Genomic DNA, 16,708 nt, shown 5'->3' with positions numbered 1-16,708 from the left:
TACCACTAATTGAACTCATTTAAACCACTAGGAAAATCCACTAGCGACTAAAACCAATTTTTGTCCGCTAAATGGGGGAGCTAAACCACCAGATCTGGTGGAAATTCCACTGAGTTGGCAACACTGGTTAGGCGCATAAATTGAAATGTTAAATATGTCCATAGAAATTGTCTTAGTTGTAGCATATTCAATTTGTTAGGGTTTTAGAGACAAATTTTTGTAGCGACATCTGTTGATCTATTCATGTATTAATATAGACAAACATTCAAGGATATTACTACCGGATATGGCCTAGCAAGTAATAACGTTACAACTTACAATAATTTACAGTTAAGTTAATATAGATGGCTCTAGGATTGTGATTTGTAAAACATTTCACTCGAACAGTTGAAATCCGCATTTCTTGAAAATAAAATGTAGATACATTTCGCTGAATTAAGATTTTCTCGAAAAAAAATTATCCGAGAGTACTATATTTTACATACAATAATATTTTTGATTATCGGCTACAGCATGACGTATAAACATAATAATTACAGTTATTCAGAAGGTGTATTAGTTCCTATCCCATACTGTGTTAGTACTTGGTAATAAGTAATCTTAACTAATATCTAAGAAGTTCCTATAGAAATATCAAACAATTTGTAACGTTATAGCCTATCAGCCTAGCATCATTAATCTTCAAGTTTACGATATAACTCATAACGATTTGTCAATCAATCGGCAATCACTATAAAGTGCAGTTATAAAATAAGGTTTATTATCACATAAAGTAGGTAACCAATAAATGGTTTATGGTGAAACCATCGCATCTCGCGAATAATCCTATCATTTTTGAACTAAGTAATATTATGATGAGGTTATGATTTGATCTCATGTATCATAAAAAAATATTACCATTATATCAAGGTATTTTTATTACACGCTTTTTATTAGCTTCACCTGTATGTTTGTTTGTAACCGACTTCTTTGGGCGCGATTTTGACCCACTTTAAACGGCCAGATATCGTACAAACTTTGTAGATTTATTGAGGACCGATGACAATAGGTACACTAATTTGATAAAGTAATATTCTATTTTTTAGTTCGATTTTCTATAATAATAATAATTTATTTATTAATAGAACAACATAGGTCCACTTGTTAGTAATTTCTTAATTACTATGTTAGTACATTACATTAATTATTTAAATATTATCATTTTACAATTTACCATTTATATGTCATTTTATTTTTATTGATATAGGATGTGTGTACTTGCTCGCAATGGTGCAAGTACACACAATCAAATCTGTCTGCGATCATTTTAAGAGCGCTATTGGTACTGCCCCGCACCCGGCGCACCAGAGATGTACATCTCTTCCGTATTATACTATAAAAGCAATCTACTCGAGCTTCAGCAAACATCCCTGATGCGCTACAGTGGCGAGGCAGCCCCATCAGCGCTCTGAATGCGTTGTTATATTGAATACGTAGAGCATTGTATGCCCGACGACCATAGTTATACCAGAGGCTGCACGTGTAGAAATTAGAGCAATATGCTCTGAATAGTGTTATTTTCACCTCAGTGGAACAACGAGCAAACCTCCTGGCCACCATGTTCGCACGGACCGACAACGCTCTACGCTCCCTCTCTATGTCAGCATTATCCTTCAAGTCAGATGTCAGTATATGGCCAAGATATTTATATTCATTGACTCTTTTTAAAACAAGCCCATTCAGGGTGATTGGAGGCATTGACCGGAGTGATTTCCGGCCTGCCTCGAAAACCATAACCTCACTTTTACATGCGTTATAGAGCAAGCCATGACCATCGGCATACCTTTCACATATAGTAATCAACTTACGGAGCCCACATGCTGACGCGCTCAATAAGACCATGTCATCTGCATAGCTAATATTATTGACACAAGTGTCATCAATATGACACCCAATATGAGTGTTGCTAAGTTCAACAATAAGTGCATTAATGTACAAGTTAAAGAGTGTTGGAGAAGTCAACCCTCCTTGTCTTACCCCACATTCAAGTTTAAATGTGTCCGAATGAACACCAGCCCAACGAACTGTATTGGCCTGGTTACCATAGATACCAAAACTGTAAAATCCTGATTAATTCAGGAGACAAGTGGTAATCTCTAAGCTTCCTCCATAAGATTCCTCTATAAAATGCGTGTTTTTTAGTTTTTTTAAACTATTATTATTTATGTAGTTAGTTCGACCAAGCTAAGTTTGCACCTTGTTGGAATGCGTTTTTGTGTATATTTTAATGTACTTATAATACAATGTTAAAAACAATATATGCAAAGCAATATCTAACAAACATTTGTTTACTTTTTTTAAGTCATAGCGAATCCTTTTTTGCAGACCGTACGTAAGCGTCAGTGTCACGTAATCGACGCGAGTTAAGAAGCCTTTTTTTGCACGCCTCATAAGCGAAGCGTTGAGGTGGGTACTACTGTCACTTCGCGCAAAACATCTGATTTTTCAAACTTAAAATGTCTTTATGTATCATATATTGCACTTGTAAGATAATACATACACACACATATTAAGAAAAAACACTATTTTTAACATTCATGATATTTTTGATGTCATTTTTGTTATTTAAACTAGTTAAAAAACAGTTTAAAAAAGTTCTGTCTTGGACGTCCGTGTGTCTGTATGTGCGGAGGATTTTCTTGTTAACACGATAGCGACCGAAATACTTTACTAATCGAGTCTTTTTTTTCTCTTACGCTTGAGTATGCTCAGGAATAGAACCCTTTCATTTTTCAGGGTCTGATTCAATGTGGTTTAATTGTTATTAAATAAACAAAAAAAAATATCGACTGTTCTCCATAATTTTAGTATATCTATATATTATATTCTTTTTTTTATATTTATAGTGTACTCAAAATTCACCATTATAAACTCGATTCTTTATAGGTACTATAAGCCAAGGTTTATAAAAAAATAAGTTGGTAGTCAGTCCCTTAAACCTGCGCAGTTTCACATCTAGGTGGGGCCACAAGAAAAATAGCTCAATTATTACGGTACCGCTTTCTTTACTTTTCCAACTGTTTTATTTTATTTCTTTTTTATATTTATAGTGTACTCTTTATAAATAATCAATTTTATTGTAAAGGATGAGATTATGAGGCGTGCACTTTTGGATTTTTTTTTTTTTGTGGTGTCTCTCAATGTTAGCCAGAAGGGCTTCTACATTTTAACGCGGACGCGGGGGTGAACTGAAGGTTCACCCTGGTAGCGACGTGCACAAGGGCGTCCCCCCTTGACGGGGACCACGAACCTCGGCTTGAGCTGTCGCTTGAGTGGAGGAGGCCAGAAGGGCCCTAATCGGACGGGACGAGTCACGAGATAAGCCTGTGAACTTAGCTTGTTCGAGTTGTACTTAGGTATGTAATCTGAATGAATTCGGGTGTACAAAAGGTCTAAAGCGCTTCTATTAGCTTTCAGGGGTAACCTGGAGGCTAGAAATTATTAATATTACATGTTTTAAAAATTAAAGGTTCACACAGACCAATAAAAGTTCATACATTTTTGAATTTAATTACAATTAATTGAGGCTTCAATTTAGATACCATAGGTTATTTATTTTACAAACCTACATGGAATTTAAATTTATATTTAGATAAATGAATTCGATAGAATATAGAAATTAAATTAGTAGGTACCTAGCTTCGTCTTTTCACGATCTATTAATATTACTAATAATTGTTCTGTGTTCAACTGTTCACGCTTTTAGGGCGAATATCAAATGAATTTTAATTTAGAATTGATGGATATTTTTAATTGAAATATTAAAAACTAAAAAAAATAAAGAGACCGTTAATTATGATATGGTGACGGTTTAATGCATTGTTATAAATATCGAGATCGGCAATCAGTTCTTTAGTAGATATCAATAGGAAAGGCGGGAAAGTAATCAAGATGGCCGATTTTCCCTCGTTTTGGCAAGGATGTCGGGCGCCATTACAATATTTAAAAATCGAACTTGATTTATATGTAATGTCAGATAAAAATAGACTTTTTCTGGTTACAATAAGGTTCAAGTTATATTTTTCGCTTCTTCGGAATTTAAGAGGATATCAGCCACAAGTCAAGGAGCAAATAGAAAACATTATACAGATTAAACTTTGTGGGATTCATATCGAGTAGGTATATTGAGGTATATGCTATTTTTTTTCTATGCTTTTATCAGAGGGATAATACTAATTTTAGTATTATATTATAATTCATTTGAATGGGGTGAAATTTTGGTATGATTTTGTTGATATTTGAAAGGAACCTACGTTACGTTTACGTTTACGTAGAAGCTAGTAAAAATTAATCATAAAATATGTACTTGCTGACCGTATAGTATTACCTATATTATGTGCTTCAGGTTATAAATTGTATGTAGGTACATCAAAATAAACACACATCCGTAGAACCGTTTACGAAGAATCAACTTAAAACGTGTGTGTCGTTATATTCTTATTATATTTTTATAATATACCTAAATTTAGTTCTAACAACTCCATATAGATCTTGATCCCCGAAAAGGCCACTAACAAATCCACAAAGAAATCTTGTATTTCCAACATACATATATGCGTGAAATTTACATATTATACCGATTCGACTAACATATTACTGTTTCGAATGAGGAAAATCGGTTGGGAACGTAAATTAACCGGGAATTTAGGGTGATTTCCGATTATGGTGTAGCCATTTATAATAATTAATGTAATTTCGTTCATTCGTTTGTAAAGTGAAATAAATATTTTTTAAATATTTGTACGATACTAAAGTCTATACATAGACTATATGTGTATATATGTACATGTACCTATATGTGATAAATTCGTTAATACAAAAAAAAACATGCATTCATTGTTAGTTTAGAATTAAGTAACTACTGTAGTAATCTAAATATCAATATACATAAGTACTTATATATTTTTGCTATTTTATTTTATAATATGAAGATTTAATAAATTTTATTTCTCTTAGCGTGCGTATTTTTTAATGCCGATATAATAAAATAGTATAGTGTAGGTATATGTATTAACAAATATATCTGTATATAATGTTAAAGAATAAAATTTAACGTTAGTATTAGTATCATTTCACTCTTATGGTTTATTATTATGTGAATATTTTCTAGGCATTTCAAATGTACAACGCTCAAGCAAACTATAACCACAGACTAATAATAATATACTACGTATACAACTATAACATTTTGTCACAACAAATCCTTATTTATACTATCATAAAACAAATCGACCAAAAATCTCTATGTTACATTAAGCAAATTACAATCGTAAATGTAATTCCTACGAATATGTTTCCACCAACAATGAAATGAGATTAATTTAGATAAAAGCTTCAGAAATGGGGGCAAAGTGGTCGTAATGTTAGGAGTGGCCATAAATTGTAGAGCGCCATCTATACGCCGCGGCCATGTTGTTTCATTCATGAGATGTGCTAATAGGTGGCGTTAGTAGTGATTTAATTCTGAATTTTTATGTGTTTGACTCGCTTGGGTTGCATTTGGCATTTATTAGCTGGTTATTTTGGAGTCATCGCATTTATGTTGTATACATTTAGCGAAGCAATTGCAATTTTGTTAATGTTTATATGAGCATCACGATTTTGAATATTAGTATCATAGAAATACAGACTGGAGGGTAGAAGGAAAACTACTTACCTACCTTATTCGCAGTAACTTTCAGAACTCGGCCTGCTCGAAAATTTTTCACTAGATACTGTCAGAAATAATCTAGAAACATAATAATATGTTTACAAATATTAAATTAATAGTTAATATTATCTTAAAAAATAGGTTCTATTATTCTATACCGTCATCTAAAGATAAGAATTAAAGGGTGTTCGGTGTTCCTCTTGTAAACAAAAGGAACACCGAACACCCTTTAAATTTTTAAAAAGTGTAGGTATCTATTTATTATGTTCATATTATGCATAGGTAACTTCATGTTCTTGTAATGATGGATGAGCAATTTTTAAACAAGTCCTGAAAAACATGTGTTTTTGGACTAGACGAAATTAAGACCAAAAGTGATAACGATACTTTTTGCTATACATAAGTACTATGTAGTTGTTATTCTCATAAATAAAAGCATCTACAGACGCTCCGATTTGGTTGGTGCCAACCATATTGGAACCGACATGGCAACCATTCCGACATTGCTACAGATTGTCCGACGGTTGGCCTTCCAGCTGTCAGTTGACCATAGAGTTAATATAATATATGCAGTTGACTTTGTTATGAAGTAGTGAACGGACGTCTTGCCTCATGCCACCGGTATTATCGAAAAATGCTAAAATAGCGTTGGTTGCAGCAACCATTGTTGCTACAGCACCGCTGCAAAAGGAACAAAGGAAAAAACGAAGAGAATGGGCTAAATTCTACTATAGAAATAGAGAAAATTACAGTCATATGCGGCTCCTTAAGGAATTGGATGATGAAGATTTCCGAACATATCTTCGAATGACTCCAGAATCATTCGATGAAATATTAAATCTTTTGAAAAGATATATAGCGAAAACCGATACAGTTATGAGGCAAGCTGTAACTGCCGAAGAAAGATTAGTGGCAACTTTAAAATATCTCGCGTCAGGAAGAGAATATAATGATCTTAAATTAAGCACATGTATATCACCACAACTACTGTCTGAGATAATACCAGAGACCTGCGAAGCTATCATTAGAGTACTCAAAGATTACCTAAAGGTATGTATTCAATAAAACAACTTTAATATATAAAAAATAGTTTATTTATTTTTCTAAAGTAATAGTATACATAGTATAAAACAAAGTGTCTTTCTCTGTCCCTATGTCCCTTTGTATGCTTATATATTTAAAACTACGCAACGGATTTTGACGTGGTTTTTTTTCAAACTCAAATTCTTCTTCTTCTTCTTCTCTTAAATAATGGCTCCTAAAACTCAAACTCAAACATTTATTTATTCAATTAGACTTCTTCGAGAAGCACTTTTGAAACGTCATATTTTTAACATTTACTACCGATTCGGAAAGCAGCATCTATGGAGAAGAACCGGCAAGAAACTCCATAGTTGCTCTTTTTATAGATAGAGCGATTCAGGGGAAGGTTTTAGTACATAATTTATTAGGTTTTAGACAAAGGCGGGCGGAAAGCTAGTAAAAATTAAAATGGAAAAGTACGAATATCACTGAAAAATTACTTTTTAAAAATCAAATATTTTTTTAACTCCTTCCCCTTTCCTCTGACTACCTGTTGTTGATTGCTGCTTATGTAATTAATTAATGAATTGGAATCTAATTGTTGCTGGTATGATGATGGTGGAAGCTGAGGTAATGTTGATGACGTTGATGGCTGACTGAGTTGAAGTGATTGTGATGTATGTGAGTACTTATGTGATGGTGATGGCTGACGATGCTGTGGGGATGGTGATGGTGATGGTGCAAATGGTGACGGCTGGTGATGCTGAGGTGATGGTGATGGTGATGGTGCAAATGGTGACGGCTGGTGATGCTGAGGTGATGGTGATGGTGATGGTGCATATGGTGACGGCTGGTGATGCTGTGGTGATGGTGTTGGTGATGGTGCAAATGGTGACGGCTGGTGATGCTGTGGTGATGGTGTTGGTGATGGTGCAAATGGTGTCGGTTGGTGATGCTGTGGTGATGGTGATGGTGATGGTGCATATGGTGACGGCTGGTGATGCTGAGGTGATGGTGTTGGTGATGGTGCATATGTTTGTGGCACCTGCTGCTGGTACGCGTACCCCTGACCTAAATATTGTACTGATCTTCTTTTAATATTTATTGAGGTTTCAAAAGTAAGCACTCCTAGTTTTGCATAGAACAATGTTTCTCCTATTATTTTTTCGGCGAGGCATCTTTGTACTTTTGGGAGCTCCTTGAGCTGAGAACTCACGGAGTTCCCGAAAGCATCAGCTGATGTGCCGTCACCAGATATTAATATTTTAGCAGACTCTAGTAATTCCGACTGTTTCTTTAAAATGTCATTTTGCTTTCTTCTCGTAACGCGTTCTCTTTTTGTTGCAGGTTCCTGAAACAGAAAATGACTGGTTACAAATAGCTAAAGACTTTGAAATAAAATGGCAATTTAATCATTGCTTGGGTGCTATTGACGGCAAACATGTTATTATCGAGAAGCCGCCAAAATCGGGTACACTGTACTATAATTATAAGGGAACTTTTAGCATAGTCCTGCTTGGTATTGTGAATGCAAATTACGAGTTTATTTATGTAAATATAGGTTCTAATGGCAGTATTTCTGATGGTGGAGTATTCAAACATACAACTTTTCATGAAAAAATGAAATCGAACCAACTAAATTTACCATCACCTTCTATTTTACCGCAATCAAATGTTATCGCCCCATATTGTTTTGTGGCAGATAATGCATTTGCCATTAATGAAAATCTTTTAAAACCATATCCAAGAAGAAATTTGACACATGATCAAAGAATTTTCAATTATAGACTCTCCAGAGCAAGAAGAATTGTAGAAAATGCATTTGGTATTTTAGCTGAACGTTTTAGAGTATTAAAAAGACCAATTCAAATTAATGTTCATAATGTACCCAAAGTTGTAATGGCTTCATGCACACTGCACAATTATTTAAGAAAAAAGTCATCAAACTATATAACAAGAAATTGTGTTGATACCGAGGATACTGAAACATGTACTTTTCGGCCAGGAGACTGGAGATTAAATGACAACTTAGTAGGCCTTAACAGAACAGAAAGGCAACGTACTGCAGATGGTAATTCTGTTAGACAAATATTCACTGAATATTTTAACAATCAGGGCCGGGTACATTTTCAAGAAAGAATGATTAATACTATGAATATTTAAAGCTTACCTCATCATTATGTGACTGGGAAGAATCCGTCTCCATATTATCAATAACCTCTGTCGTCGGCGTGATTTTTTCATCCAAGAATAAGAGGTGTTCATAGTACCATAGTGATGGCGTATGCACCTCATCGTTTCCAGCGCCACTAGTCTTGCTAGCTTCCACCTAAAATATGTAAAATATCCAAATTTATTGTTTACTGAAACCCATAGTTGTTTTATTTCTTCAATAAAGTACTTAGAATATATTATAATGATTTTTTTACTTGTTAAGTATTGTCAAAACATGTTTTGATTTACCACTATGTATACTTGCTAGTCTTGCTACATCAAGACATGTTTTGATATTGCGCAGCCGTATATCACTTCATATTTCTCTTGTTATTTAGACTGTAGAAGCCAGTCTAGGGAATGGGCGAAATCCTTTAGCAATCATGTCATCCATACTAATATTATAAATGCTAAAGTAACTCTGTCTGTCTGCCTATTACTCAATCACGCCTAAACTACTGAACCAATTTTCATGAAATTTGGTATGGAGATATTTTGATACCCGAGAAAGGACATAGGCTACTTTTTACCCCGGGAAATAGGATAGATTTTATCCCGGAAATCCCACGGGAACGGGAACTATGCGGGTTTTTCTTTGACTGAAGAGTTCTTTCTTGAAGAGTTTGTTTGTTTGTTTGTTTGAACGCGCTAATCTCGGGAACTACTGGTCCGATTTGAAAAATTCTTTCGGTGTTAGAAAGTTCATTTATCGAGGAAGGCTATAGGCTATATATCATCACGCTAAGACCAACAGGAGCTGAGCCACGCGGGTGAAACCGCGGGGCTCAGCTAGTTCATAATAAAACGCAATAAAAATAACTACGTTAAAAACAACCGACTTGAAAAACGGAGAAGTAAAAAATAAAAAAGATTTGATATTATTAATTACCTACTACATATTATTTAGATGTGCTATTTATTAAATAGGTTTGATATTTATTAAATACTTTTTAGTGAATCAAAGTTTCTACATTTCATTTATATGTCATCGAGATCAGACAAAAATGCTCATAAATTAAAAACATATAAAACACATTATTTATTTATATACATAACAGGATATTTGACTTGAATTTGCTTACCTTTTTTCGCTCCCTCCTATAGGATGTACGCATATTATCTAACTTATTTTTTAATGTTTTTAATGTAGCCCCACTGTCAATTTTTTTTAATAGTTCTAACATAATAATATATGCTTGATTTCGGGCATCTCTGTTTGCGTAATCTTTATTAGTTAAATCCCATAAACAGGGAAAGTCTTTATATACTTCCAGTAATTTTATTATAATATCACGTTCGGTGACTGTAACTCCCTCGGCGTTCATGTTGACACACCGGCGGCGTTGCGAATGCGAATGAGTCAATTACCTATATTACTCTATGGAATGAGCCGATTTGGTCGGAACAAAGCTTACAAACGTTCCAATTTGGTTGGGTCGGATAGGAAGTTGGTTTGGTTGGTATCGCTGGCGCATCCGACCACGTCAAACCAATATTAATAATAATTATGTCGGACCGACCGCTCTCTACACTTTCCGATTTGGTCGTGGTCGGATGGTTGGCACCAACCAAATCGGAGCGTCTGTAGATGCTATAATATGCTAACCACATAAAGCAGATTATAGGAAGGAAAATATATACTGCAAGTACTTATACTGATACTAGGTTTCCGCCCGCGGCTTCGCCCGCGCAGTCAAAGAAAAACCCGCATAGTTCCCGTTCCCGTGGGATTTCCGGGATTGCGTCATTTTCCCAAGATAAAAAGTAGCCTATGTCCTTTCTCGGGTATCAAAATATATGTATACCAAATTTCATGAAAATTGGTTCAGTAGTTTAGGCGTGATTGAGTAACAGACAGACAGACAGACAGAGTTACTTTCGAATTTATAATATTAGTATGGCTGATAAGTGAAGCCTCTTTATGTGTAGGACGGATGCTTATTACCTACATACCTACATTACTAGGCCTGAATCGGGTAGAATTCCCTTTTAATACCGAAAATTAACTCTAGTTATAACCGTTTTTCTTCTTAGATTCTTAATGTACATATCTAAAAAAAATGTATATTAAAGTTTCGAAAATGATAGAGGGCGCATGGTTGTTTTAGTTAATTTGTTTATTTTACAATCAGGTTTTTTGGATAAAAATCAAGAACTGAGGTCGATTTTTGGTCAATATAACGTCAATTATTGTAGTGTTTTTACAGTGTGTTTATGAAATTAAAACACAGGGCATGGTTGTTTTAAATTTTGATTCCATATCTTTTTAATAATTTTCTTTTTTATAGATACGTACTTTTACTACGGTAGATTCGCGCCGCGGCCGGTCCCGCCTTGTAAATCACCTAGCAAGGTCGCTAGCAGTATGGCCCCTATTAAGGCCTTAAAATTTTCGCATTTAAAATATGTCAGTATTTGATCGATTTTATGGAAAGAATTTTGACCTTTATAGCCGCTTTTCCTGGCTACGCTTGGGAAAATTCACGATATAAAAACGAAAGAAAATAAATATACGTATATAGTACTATGTTAAATACTTGCATCCTAATAATGTAGCTTTCTATTGTTGAAAAAGTTCATTAGAATTGGTCCAGTATTTTTGGAACCTATTCAATACAAACAAACAAAATAATATTTTCTCTTTATATAATCTTAGAGTAGAAAGATTTGTAGATGCGATTTCGTTCCATCAGGACCAGTGTACTCTTAGCTGATTCTACTTAGATACAATACTACATAATAATCTAAAAATTAATCATCAAATACATACTTTATCCCCAAAAATAGCTCGTCTAGTAAATAAACAGCATATAGAATAGGTATCCATTGTACAAACGGCTGTCTAAACGATATACTTTGTCAAACAAAGCTCGTCGTAACTTGGTAGAGTGGCTAAATCGTGTTATCGTATGTTGGAATGGTGTGGATATGCCTTTTTGTTTTTATAGAATGGATTGTAGTTTATGTTATAATTATTAAGGGTTTCTGATTCAAATAATTTGTTGTGTATCTATACAAGGTATTATCCATACTTAATATTATAAAGCTGAAGAGTGTGTTTGTTTGTTTGAACGCGCTAACCTCAGGAACTACTGGTCCAATTTGAAAAATTCTTTCGATGTTAGATAGCTCATTTATCGAGGAAGGCTATAGGCTATATATCATTACAATAAGACCAACAGGAGCAGAGCAATGCGGGTGAAACCGCGGAGCACAGATTTAATAATATTTGTATGAACTCGTAAGGGAAGGCACTGTTTTCTCAGCAAAATTGTGAGCTGAAAATGTAAAATTTGCTAAGATATATATTAATTTAATTTTTTATGTGTGGTTCTGAACAATGCGAACAATGTGAACTGCAAAATATATGAGATCTTTCAAAGGAAGTTGGGTACTTACTTATTTCTTGCATTTTTTCTGTGGGTTTATCTCTAGATAGAATTAGATATTCATTTTTGCTTCTTTCCATAGGGATGTAGTTGTTTTGTATAGCTGTAAGGAAGATAACGCCTTGCAGACATTCTCTTTAGACTAATATATTTAAACAACTTCGTTATGGAGGTCGTTTCAAATTTCTCTGATAAAAACTTTTTCTATATTATTCTATACATAACACGTTTCATTTAAATTAACAAAGACAAAAACCACAGAGTTTTATAAAATTTTAAATTCAAATTCCAAATTACCAAATTACCATTCAATTCAAAATTACTTACCTTGAACAACTTCATAGTTAAACATATTCATGATAGCTAATATTGTTGATGTTATTATTAAAAATATATAGATGTTAATAGTAGTTAATTCCCTTTTTTTGTAATAAAAAATATTGAAGCATCACTTGAGTTCACATCACAGAACTTTCGTAAAAAGGTTTCTATTCAATAATGTATTGGTACTTAATTCGTGTATAATTCACCTCTAAAGCAGCAATAGATTCAAGGGAAACACATTTCGCATTGCTCCTATGTTGACCTTTTCTCCTGTCAAAGCTTCAGTATAAATATATAGCCTTGCTATAATATTTTTTAGGATAGTATCAAAAAATATTCAGCATCATATCCACGTTATGCATTTGCGCCACAAACGAGCAATCAGCGAGCAATCGACACGACAATACCCCTCTTCGCGCCAAATTCAATTTGCACCAATCAACAGCCGTCTTCCCGCCTCCGGGCGCGCTACCGCACTGCCTGGACGTGAGCAAGTTGTTCGATTTTTGAACGCAATTCCGTGACTGTTTTCTTTTAAAGATAAAAAAATAAAAAAATGGGCGATGGAAATCCGATGGACGGACGTGCTGGCTGTTTGTTGTTTTTTTTATTGACCGATGGGAATAAAACTGTGGAATAAAGGGACAATCGTAAATATTTTTGTATTTCACTGTATTTATTTTAATCATTTACAAGCATCAAATATTTTAATGTTTAGTACCTATCTAAATTCTGCATTAATACGGCATAAATAATAATATATAATTTTCGTATGAATTATGGGAGCCAATTATGAGATGAATATCATAATGTTTTCATAAATAGAAGATATTAGGCATGCTAATGCACGCCCTACCGCAGGGAATTATTCTGAGCTTTTCCTAAGGGATTTGAACCCAGAGTGTTAGTTAGATAAAACGCTAACGTTGCAGTTAATTATCATAATAAATTCATTCATTGCAACAAAATAATTAAGTATATGGGATATATTTATCTCAAACCTGATGGTTTACCTACTGTATATTTAATTAATATGTAGGTAAGTACCATACGGCCATCTCTGTCATTACATTTGAGTATACCTTTTTTTTATACGTCCATGCCTTTATTAATACGTACTTATAAAAAATTCAACATATTATGTACTTGTTTTTTTTTTGATAAAATCAATTGTTTGTTTCGAAGTTCAAACGTCGCATATTAAATTGTTATCTGATAAAATAATAGCTGTCAACCGATACCTAATAAATTTTAAACGTCAAAAAAGCGCGGCAATATGGCCGTTCGCTGTCACGAAGTCAAATATCAAATATTGATATTCGCGTCTCAATTCTGTATTCTGTTTGAGGTGCCGGATTCTGTTTGCGCTCAGAGCGATCCGGGACATGACACCATTCTGTTATATTTTTGCAAAACTATTTGCATACGCAAATGATACATACTTAGAGTATTACAATAGTATAGAGCGAGTGTATTGCACAAATTGCCTAGTGCGGATCGTAGGCAGATGAGCTATAGATACTATATAGATGTGTGTGTGACAAATAGGGATGGGTAGGTATCAATTGCGTGTTGAACTATCGATAATTTATGTAAATAAATATGTATCATAAGTAAATTTTATGTTCAATAAGTTATTAAAGGAAAAATATATGAATAAAGTATAAATATGTAATTTTTTTATTTGTTTACCAACTGAATAAAGTTTGTTTATTCCATTTGAATATTAAATATTATATAAGAAATTTTCTTGTATTAATTATAAGTACTTTAAAAAAATATGTTTAATTGGAATATCAGAAAAACGTGAGTACTTTTTAAATAATAAAGTTAATAAAATAAAAGATCGGGTTTAGTGCTATTTCTTTAATAATAAATCAAACAATAATAATAATGTTTTAAAAATGGTAAAAAATATTAAGGAATAATCAATAATTTAAAATGATAATATAATAAATAATATTAATAATTTTTTTATTTAATTTTATCCATTCTACTATCAAAATCTTCAAAATCAATTTAGCGGTTCAGAAAATATATCGTAACATTACATACTTTACATTTACACTATAATACATTCGCATTCATAATATTAGAAAGTGTATCATACAAAACACACCACAAATTTATTTATAATACATTTTTAAAAGAGTTTTAATTTTAAAGTTAAATAAATAATTTGTTAAAATATAGTTCTTCTAGTAAACTTTATATCGAGTACAGCGTTGGTCAGGTCACATCACTACGATCACGTGACGGCAGTGAGGCGCGCGAGCGAGCCTGCGCGTGTCCGCCTCCCACCTACCCTTCACCCCCGCGATGCTAGATTTATTTTCATAAAAATAAGTATAACAATCGACTTACTGATGAAATGTGATAGTGGATTTCAATTTTGTGTATTTTCTAGTATCGTTTTTGCAAGAGAGAACTGCACATTTCACCATGTTTATTCGTAAATATAAAAAAAATCCAGAGCAACGCACTTCGTGAGCACTCAACCACGACTGCGAGCGCTCGCGGCGGGAGCGTCGTGTTGTTCCCACCTGTGCCTACTGTTCCCACTTGGTTGTTCGCACTCTATAGATAGTATATATACTCTAAGGATACATATTTTATGACAAAGGAAAGAGGGATAACAAAAATCTCTCTACTTATATTTTAATATTTTATACAGATACTCTTCATATAATATGATGGTCAGTAATAAATAATCTATTTAAATTTTTTGACAAATGTTTTTTTTTCAATTATTGCTGATTTTAATTATAACATAATTATTAATGTTTTTAAAAGTATTTCAATTGATACGATAAGTCCAAGATGGCCGACATATTATCTTTGGTAGGCGTGTTTGACATTTCTTTTGACTTTTTGTTTTTGGTGAAGTATTTTTTCTACGGAAAGTGGAAACTTTATGATAGAATTAATTACCTAAAACTTTTATAATATAAACAAAGCACATTTACAATGGAACGTTGGCAAAATTGTGGAATCTCACTACTGCAACTGATATTACTAATATCAAGAATATTATAACTAAGTTAATTCAAGTTAAAAAGTTCATTGAGGCAATAATAGATAATCAAAATGGGAAGAAGAAAATACATGAATGAGTGAGTAGGTATAATTGTTTTAATATTCGCTAAATTTGTAATCCAAACATGCATTTAAAATACATTTTGAGTGTTTTTATGTAGTATTATGTTTGCATTGTTTCTTTCATTTTAACATAAAAAATTTTTTCACGACGATACCGTATACCTTTCATATACTTACTTACTAATTATCTAAAGAAAGTTGGTTTTTAACGGCAAAGTTAAGTGACAATAATTGTTTAAATCACGCGTACCTAAGTACAAGATAATTATTATTCTCTAATTAGGGCCGTAGACATAAGTCTTATCATCAGGCTGTCTTATTTTAAACCAATAACAAATTATCCAAACAGCAACACAGAATACCAAAGTTTGAATACCAATTCAAGTTTTGTGCATTTAGAAGTTGTATATATAGTTGTAGGTACAATCCGTCGATACGGCGTCCGTAACGAAGCGGCGTAAGTTGTTTAAACAAAGGGCATCAATCACGGCTATACACGCCCTCTTGCGTATTTATAGGATTGACGTCAGTTTGGGATAAAAATGTAAGAAAAATTTTAACGAATTCGGTAAGTAAAGTAAGTAGTTAAGTTTTGTTATTGAAAAGAAGTTTCACTTCAAATAACGTATATTACATTTGGTCAATTGATAATTATTGATTGGTTATGAAAATTAGTGTAATTTTGACAGAAATGACACTGACAGATTCATTTTGTTGCTTTTTATTCCGTGTTAATTTACAAATGTTTTTAGCCCTCTGAACTGTGGCATGTATAAATAGGTGCATTTTGTGTCGTGTCACACCCCGGACACTCCATACAAAATTATCGTTTTGACAGTCACACTGTAGAGACTGCAAATGTGTGTGTTAACGCTTTATGGTTGGCACATTTGTGACTAGCGTAAAAAAAATTCGCGTTTTTCTGATGAAATACATCCGTAAACAGCACAATATCTAACCATTTTCTACT

General features: G+C 33.2%; 2 protein-coding genes across 2 annotated transcripts; one reads left to right on the top strand and one right to left on the bottom strand.

Annotated features, from left to right (window-relative positions):
- Positions 1-6,135: 6,135 nt before the first annotated feature.
- LOC123704128 lies at positions 6,136-9,123 on the top strand. The gene is made up of 2 exons (XM_045652421.1): positions 6,136-6,739; positions 8,060-9,123. Exons 1-2 carry the CDS (start codon positions 6,302-6,304, stop codon positions 8,873-8,875), a joined length of 1,254 nt encoding a protein of 417 aa, XP_045508377.1. The 5' UTR covers positions 6,136-6,301; the 3' UTR covers positions 8,876-9,123.
- LOC123704129 lies at positions 8,862-10,514 on the bottom strand. Its single transcript, XM_045652423.1, has 2 exons — positions 10,009-10,514; positions 8,862-9,041 (listed from the first exon to the last, which is right to left on the bottom strand). The coding sequence occupies exons 1-2, from the start codon at positions 10,249-10,251 to the stop codon at positions 8,862-8,864; spliced, it is 423 nt and encodes a 140-aa protein (XP_045508379.1). The 5' UTR covers positions 10,252-10,514.
- Positions 10,515-16,708: the final 6,194 nt, after the last annotated feature.

Source organism: Colias croceus, chromosome 28 (assembly GCF_905220415.1).
Source record: "Colias croceus chromosome 28, ilColCroc2.1".
Classification (NCBI taxonomy): domain Eukaryota; kingdom Metazoa; phylum Arthropoda; class Insecta; order Lepidoptera; family Pieridae; genus Colias; species Colias croceus.
The sequence above is the reverse complement of the archived record's forward strand: the minus strand, read 5'-3'. Positions and strand labels throughout refer to the sequence as shown.